Source organism: Podarcis bocagei, assembly GCF_964188305.1.
Source record: "Podarcis bocagei genome assembly, chromosome: 14".
Lineage (NCBI taxonomy): Eukaryota > Metazoa > Chordata > Lepidosauria > Squamata > Lacertidae > Podarcis > Podarcis bocagei.
The window spans coordinates 47,222,726-47,230,725 of NC_138139.1; the positions used below are offsets into that span (position 1 = coordinate 47,222,726).

The 8,000-nt window shown below is 52.0% G+C and overlaps 1 protein-coding gene across 1 annotated transcript; it reads left to right on the forward strand.

Annotated features, from left to right (window-relative positions):
- Window positions 1–243: 243 nt before the first annotated feature.
- Window positions 244–4,933, forward strand: SOCS1 (suppressor of cytokine signaling 1). Its single transcript, XM_081169768.1, has 2 exons — window positions 244–498; window positions 3,727–4,933. The coding sequence occupies exon 2, from the start codon at window positions 3,802–3,804 to the stop codon at window positions 4,417–4,419; it is 618 nt and encodes a 205-aa protein (XP_081025894.1). The 5' UTR covers window positions 244–498; window positions 3,727–3,801; the 3' UTR covers window positions 4,420–4,933.
- Window positions 4,934–8,000: the final 3,067 nt, after the last annotated feature.

An 8,000-nucleotide genomic window follows, 5' to 3' on the forward strand; every position in this document is an offset into this window, starting at 1 on the left:
GGTTGCAGCCCTGCCCCGGCAGCGGGCGCCGAGGGCGCGTCCGCGCCACCTCCAGCTCCCTCCCCTCCAGAGGCGCCTTTGATGTGGCCGGGACGGAAAGCGAAAGTGTTCGGCGAAGAGGCGCAGGCACGTGTTTTCGCAGAACCGCGGGAGGGAGGGAGGGAGGGAGGGCGGTGCTAGCACCGAGGAGGAGGGAGGGAGGGAGGCGGGTTAAAAAGCCATCAGCTGCGGCGATCAGGAGAGACGGCCGCGGCCTCGACAGGAACAGCAGCCTCGGTCCCGCGCAGCAGCGCCCCTCGACGTGGCTTCGCGGCGGCCCGAGCGGATGATGCGGCTGCCGAGTCCCGGCAGGGTAGCAGCAGCAGCAGCTCGGAGCGGAGGCGGTGCCACGGCCGGGCGCTGGAAGGCGACAGCAGCGACTGCGGCGGAGGCGGCGACGGCCACCCTTCTCAGGAGTGCCGGTCCCCTCGGGTTAAGAAGCAGCGGCGCGTCCCCGAGGTAAGGCGGACGCTCCGGGTTGCGCCAGGCAGAGATGCCGATTCTCTCCTCCAACTCCCGGGGGGGAGGCAGAGCAGGATTCTGGAGACATTTTGGTGCGGGGAGGGCGAAGTTAGGTGCCGGGGTATTTTAGGGAGCGGGCACAAAAAAAATAGAAAATAAAAAACAGATAGAAATAAAATGCTTTGCGTGGAAGGAAACGCGCCCCCCTCCCCAAAGCGCAGAATTGCAGCTTGGAGAGGGGGGAAAAAACAGGCTCACTTAAAAAAAAAAAACGCACACAAAAAGCCAACTCGAAACGGATCGCAGCGACCTTTAGCAAATGTGGAGCGGAGCAGCCGCGGAGATCTGGAGCGCCGCTTCAAAAGGCGCCGCCTTGAAACGTCTCTCTTTCGGTCTTCTCTCTCGCGTCTGCTTGCGTTAGGGTGACGGCTTTGAAACGCAAGCGGCCCGCGGTTCCTCCCAAACGGAGGTTGGTGGGGAAAAGAGCGACGGCGAGAGAGAGGGAGAGGTCTTTTGAGGAGGGCGCCTTCGTTTGTTTTTACGAAAACAAAGCTCTTCCCAAACTGCTTTTCCCTTTCCTTTGGCCCTTCGCCTGAAGATTTCCTTGTTTAGGAAGTTTGTGCCAAACTTCTGTAGAAGTCTTATTGCAGATTTAATGAGGTGTTGGTAGATATGGCTCGCTCCTTTTATCCTTCCCCCCTCCCTCCCCCAAACCCTTAAAATTCTGGAGGAACAGGCAACCTCATCCTCAGTATGTAGATGAACTATATGGCAGTTAAATGTTCTCTTCAAAGCTTGTCCAGAAAAGGATTAGTATTTGGATTACAGTGATGTACCTGTCATGCGTAAGAACCACCTCCTGCAGTATAACCTATCCGTGTTTGCCTTGCCCCAAATATTCCCTGTGCCCTCTTTCAAAGGCAAGGCCTTTTACAGATTTATTGCAATACTATATAATAAAATAAAACCACACAGGCCGTTTCCAGGAGCAAAGTAGCAAGCTTTTGAGTGACACAGGGCTCCTTTGTGGGCAGGTTAAGGGAAGCAAGCTTTGGAGTTGCACAAGGCTCTTTGGAGAAGAAAGAATGTTGCAGAATTGGAGGGCATGGATGGGAGACCTTTATGGTAGCATCACAACACATGATCCAGATCGCTTTGCTTGAGATAGCATGTTGGGTGCTGAAAAGCGAGGTGGAGAGGGTTGAGATAAGCCCCCCCCCCCGGTTCTTTTCCTGCTCCATCCTATTTGAGCCTACGGTGGTCCAGCAACCAGCTGCCAACTCAGCGCCTTGTCAGATCAGTCATTTCCCGTTCGTGAGGTCCCGTAAAATTTTCATGACTGCTAATATTATTCATCGCTGCCTGGCAGTGGTAGTTGCTGACACCCGTCTTGCAGCAAGATCCGAATCCTGCACTTTATGGAGCCTTTACAGATGCCAGCTGTTGCTTCCCCTCAACTTGGAAGCAATTAGAGAGTCTGTGTCATGTTGCGGACGACTCAGAATCTGACCGGCTGCAGACCTCCAGGCGTACCTGGGAGGCTCGATTTCTGAGAATGCATTGTGCATTCTCAGTGACGTGCCAACCGAGATCTATAAACTGACCGGGGGGGGGGATAAATCCTAAAATCTATGCTTGCCAGGAAGGTCAAGGCAGGTGAAGGAGATGTATCGACCCATGAGCTGTCAGGGGTTAGTGGATGCTGGGGGCTAGGAACTCATCCCTGGCAGTTACGAGCAGTTTCGGCTGGGGAAAGGCTTTGCCTGCCTCCCCACCGGTGGATGCTGAAGATATATCAATAATAGGAAGCCATTTAAACTGGACCACTTAAAGCAATTCTTCTTTTTAAAAAAGAGGGAGGGAGAGCGAGTCTAAGAGCAAGTGGAATAATGCTTTACAAGTTCACAGGGGGTGATTTGTGTGTGCATGGGGAGATTATAGCCTTAAGATCCCATGAGATGGGGGGGGCTGCGAAGCGGGGGGGGGGGAGCGGAGCACTTCTTCAAGAAGGCGATCTAGGATTACTCAGTGATTTGGCAAGCAGGCAAACCGCACGTTATTATTATTTTTGGTTTGCACAAAGGAATCTATTCATATTGGCAAGCTGTGTTCTGCTCTGGGGGATTTGGTTCCCAAACTGGAGAAACCCCACTCTTTCCTGAGTTCCCATGCTTCGAAACACACCCTTTGCTGACCTGGGGGCTTCCAGATGTTTGGGGCTAGCAACTCCCACCAGCCTCGGCCATCAAAGCAGTGTGGATGGGAGATGCGCTCCAGAAACATCTGGAGGGGGGGAGTCCCAGGCCAGCAAAGGCTGTGGCAAGAGCAGGAATGGTGGGGCATGATCCGCAGGGACATTTCTCTTGCATAACTCCACACTGATTCCTGCGTTGCAGGGGGTTGGACTAGATGACCCTGGGGTGTCCTTCCAACAATTATATGATTCCAACTCTCCTCCCCACTGCAGCATACAGCTGCTCCAGTAAGCCAAAGCCCCTTCTTCTAGAGCAGCCTTTCTCAACCTGTGGGTCCCCAGATGTTGAACTACAACTCCCATCACCCCTAGCTAGCAAGGCCAGAGCTCAGGGATGATGGGAGTTGTAGTCCAACAACATCTGGGGACCCACAGGTTGAGAACTGCTGCGTCTAGAGCCCTGCGTTTATTCATTCAGAAAGAGACATATATAAAATTCTCTGAAAACTCCTCCTCTTTCTCTTCATAAACATTCAGAGCAAAACCAAAGGGGGTCTGGAAAAAATAAAAGGGAGAGCGTGGACTGCATCATCTTACTACGGTGGGGCAGGAGGGGTGAAATAATTTACTCGGAAGTGACACCTTTTCTGTGTGTGGGGTGAGTTTGTTCCTGGACGGAGAGCAGCCTTGGAGATAAATTCTAGCGCCGTGTAAGTAACAGCGCTATCGGGTTTAATCAACTGATGGGAAAGGCGGGCTTCTGAACCGGCGGTTCCCATCAGCGGGCCTCTGATGCATTCTGCGGCTGAGGAGAGGAAACCACTTGCGAGCATGTGTAAACGTTACTTAGCTCTTTTTTCCCTTTTCAAACGAGAGAGAGAGGGAGGAGGACGACATGAATGAGCTCGCTCAGACAGGAGTGTTGTCTTTACTTAGGGCAGATCAGCCAAAGCTTTGTGGTTTTTCTCAAGAAGCTGTTCCTTCCCAGTAGACCTCCTCCTGATTTGTGGCTTCTTTCTTTTGCCTTGCAGGAGAGCTCCATCGCAGTAGCGCTTCCCAGGCCCCGGAGGCTATGGAAGACCACACCGGCGGACCCAGTCTGTAGGATGGTAGCACATAGCAGCGTGACGCCTGAGAATGGGATCGCCACAGGCCTGAGGTGTCGACTTGAGCCGCCGCTGCGGGACGCCCTGCAAGCCCGAGTCCCTCACGCTCTCGGCTGTGCCAGCGCCGCGCCCCGGGACACCCACTTCCACACCTTTCGCTCGCAGGCGGACTTCAGCACCATCATTCGCACCAGCGCCTTGCTGGATGAGTGCGGGTTTTATTGGGGACCGTTGTCGGTCAACGCGGCCCATGAGAAACTCAAAGGCGAGTCGCTGGGGACGTTCCTCATCCGGGACAGCCGGCAGAAGAACTGTTTCTTCACCATTAGCGTTAAGACTGCCACGGGACCCACAAGCATCCGCGTGGTCTTCCAGGCTGGCCGCTTCAGCCTGGACGGCAGCAAAGAGGTATTTGACTGTCTCTTCCAGCTGCTGGAGCATTATGTCAGCTCCCCGCGGAAAGCCCTGGTCGCCCCGCTGCGCAAGGAGCGCATGCGGTCCTTGCAGGAACTCTGCCGGAAAAACATCGTGGCGACGTACGGCAGAGAGAACTTAAGGCGCATCCCTCTCAACCCGGTCTTAAAGGATTACTTGGAATCGTTCCCTTTCAAGTTGTAAAGGGTTTGCATTAAATCGGCCAGTGCGGCTGGGAGAAAGGCGATGACGGGGGAGGAAACCAAGTCCCCAGAGGTCGCTCTGATCTGTTGCCGCTTTTAAAATAGCGCGCAGCTATGACCTTGAGGGCCGGGCGGAAGCGATCCGCTCGCTCGCGGAGAGCCCTGTTCAGGGTGAAGAGGCGGTTGTGACGGAAAGCTTGGAGTGGCTTTGGCGCAGTGACTGTTGGGATATGCGGATTGCAACGACGCAGGCAGATGTCGGGATTTTTGGGAACGTGTCAGTCGTGAACATATCTATTTTTGTAGCAGTTCTACTGTATGTCGAGGAGGGGTGGAACTTGAACACTTGACTTCTAATGTTTACATAACTCATAACTGAAAAACTGTTTGCACAAAGTGAGGCTACGGGAAAGTCTTGACAATAATGTTTTCTGCTGGGCAGAACGTGCTGTTATTTTATATCTATTTTTTTAAACGGGGTAATAAACCTTATTCTAAACGTTTTTGCAAAAAAACCCACAACTCTAGTTTCTTTGTGGGCTCTGGGTATTTAGTTTTTGCAAGGCCACAGATTTGGGCAGGATTTGGGGAACTTTTGGCCCTCCCATTGTCGCTGAGTTAGTTTCCTTCAGCTCTAACCAGCATGACCAATGGCCAGGAATGTTGGGAGTTGTAGTTCAGCAACTTCTGGGACCCAGAGGTTCTCTAGGGCTACATTATCTGCTTCTGGCTTCATTTGTGACTCCCTTTTGGGCTTACTTGAGAGTTGCACATTAAAGCAGCATAATACATTGACCCCTGAAAAGAACAACGCCTGGGATGTAGCTCAGTCGATAGAGCGTGAGCCTCTTAATCTCCGGGTTGTGTGTTCGAGCCCCATTCTGGGCAAAAGATTCCTGTGTTGCATGGGGGTTCTCTTCTAACTCAACCATTATCTATGATTCTATAATAAGGTCCACTGACTCTGCATGGGGGTGTTAGAAAGCTGCCAAAGGTCTTTTCTGAAAGTTGAAATTGGACCTAGCCAACTGGATCTTGTCTAAGACCCTGGAGATAAGGCCCTGCTCATGGATAACAAAAATCCTAGAGAGAGAGAAGGGACCTCCCAGGTAATCTAGTCTACTGGTCTTCAATTCGTGGGCTGGGATCCATGAGTAGGTCCAAGGTGGTTTAACAGGAGCAACAGTGAAGCAGGAGCACTGCCACCGTGGAAATAGATGGCAAGAGATTAAGAAATGGGTCCCCAAATGCATGTTTGGGTCCAAAGTGGGTCCTGGAAATCCCTCATCTAGTCCAGCCCACAACCAGTGCTTGAAAGCTGCTGTTTGTTGGCACCCACCTGTCTCAAGAGACAATGGAGTGCGCCTCTGGGGGTGAAGTCAAACCACTTCCACAGCATCCCTGCTTAGGTGGCTGCCCTATCTCAGCTTCAGGCGGAATGTACTAGGAGTATCTTGCTTCCGCAAAGAACGGAACTCCTTGCAGGACATTGCTTGGTGGTCAGTGTGGTCTCATAAAGGAGATGGTGCTCTGAAAGCTATGGTGGCCCCATGTAGTTCTCTTAACAACCCGTGCTCTAAAGCAAGAGTTTCTCCAGCTGTTACAACTCCCATCATCCCTAGCTAGCAGGACCAGTGGTCAGGGGTGATGGGAGTTGTAGTCCCAAAACAGCTGGAGACCCAAGGTTGGGAAGCTCTGCTCTAGAAACATAGAATCATAGAATCATAGAGTTGGAAGAGACCACAAGGGCCATCGAGTCCAACCCCCTGCCAAGCAGGAAACACCATCAGAGCAGTCCTGACATATGGTTGTCAAGCCTCTGCTTAAAGACCTCCAAAGAAGGAGACTCCACCACACTCCTTGGCAGCAAATTCCACTGTCAAACAGCTCTTACTGTCAGGAAGTTCTTCCTAATGTTTAGGTGGAATCTTCTTTCTTGTAGTTTGGATCCATTGCTCCGTGTCCGGAGGCTCCTTCTAAATTCATGGCCGACACTGCAGTACAGAGCCATGTTGACATTCCATTGACTGCTCTCTCCATGTATTGGAAGGGTAATGTTTGGTGGAGACCTGGAAGTCTTCTATCTTGGTCATCTATGGCAAATAACAAGCAGAGAGCAGGTTGGCCACGGTCCAAAGGACAAACGCAATGGCTCCTGGGGGCAGCTTCTCAGTGCTACATCCACCATGTGGAGAAGACCTCTGAAATGCCCCCAGAAGCCCCAGGCACAGATAGATGCAGCAGCTTTTCCACACGTCCAATGCGCTTCCAGGTCTTCCTTCCCACTCTTTGCAAAAACAGCAACAAGGTGGAATGCTAATAAATTCCCATTTGGGGATGTGCGAATGGTAGAACGCATAACAAAACAACCCGAGGGTCCTTTTTATGTAGCTAGTTTCCACAACAGTCTCAAGCTGGCAGGATGTGGGTTTGCAGGTGATGTTATTTTGACGCAGATCTCAAGGTGTATCTTGACACCATCGTCTCCCCTTCGGTGAAGACCTGGCGATGCAAAATATTTAGAGAGGCTTTTCCTGACCTGCTGGGTATTTTGGGTTCCAGCTCCCATCGCTCACAAGCGCTGTGATGGATGCTCAGGGATGATGCGAGGTGCCGTCTAACCACGTTTTGGTGGAGAAGGTTTATTCAAAGAGGCAAAGTTCAGAGCACCTAAAGCAGTTGTGGGGCAAACGTTTGGCCCATGGGATGTTTCTGAACCCCAGCTCTCATCGTGCCTTGCCATTGGCTGGGCTCGTTGGGGCTGATGGGAGTTGTAGTTCAGCAACATCCGGCGGGCCAAAGGTTCCCCATGCCTAACGTATGATAAGAGCCCAGAATGCGGAAGATTCCCAGGTCCAATTCCTGACACCTCCAGTTGTAGAATTGCGCTAACAGTGCTGGAAAGACCCTGTGGGAAGCATGGAGGGGAAGAGGGCTCTTAGCTCAGTGGCAGGACACCTGCTTCGCTTGCAGAAGGCCCTTGGTTCCTCTCCAGTTCAAAGGACCAGAAGCCCAAGGGGTAGGAAAGAGCTGCCTCTGCTGCTGCCAGCTGAGTTAGATGGGTGAACCACCTGGCTTGGGGCAAAACAGCTTCCAATGGTCCCATCAGTCGCAGGGTGCATGGCCTCTGCTGTGGCTGGCTGGGCACGCTCAGTCTTGGGAAGAGAGCGAGGAACTTGGCAGCGGGATAACTCCATGCATGCGGTTTTGCGCTGAGCATACAGTTCCAGAGGGTACCTCATACAGTTCCAGAGAGTTTGCTGTCTGTTTCCATAAGGGAAGGAGACATTGGCGATAACGTTCCCTCTCACTACTATCACCCTGCATTGAATACAGTGGTACCTCAGGTTACATTCGCTTCAGGTTACATACACTTCAGGTTACAGACTCTGCTAACCCAGAAATAGTGCTTCAGGTTAAGAACTTTGCTTCAGGATAAGAACAGAAATCGTGCTCCAGCGGCGCGGCAGCAGCAGGAGGCCCCATTAGCTAAAGTGGTGCTTCAGGTTAAGAACAGTTTCAGGTTAAGAACGGACCTCTGGAACTAAGTACTTAACCCGAGGTACCACTGTAATACTAATA

Bases quoted from the DNA above. Each gene is read 5' to 3' on its own strand.
- SOCS1 (XM_081169768.1), top strand. From the start codon at position 3,802: ATGGTAGCACATAGCAGCGTGACGCCTGAGAATGGGATCGCCACAGGC.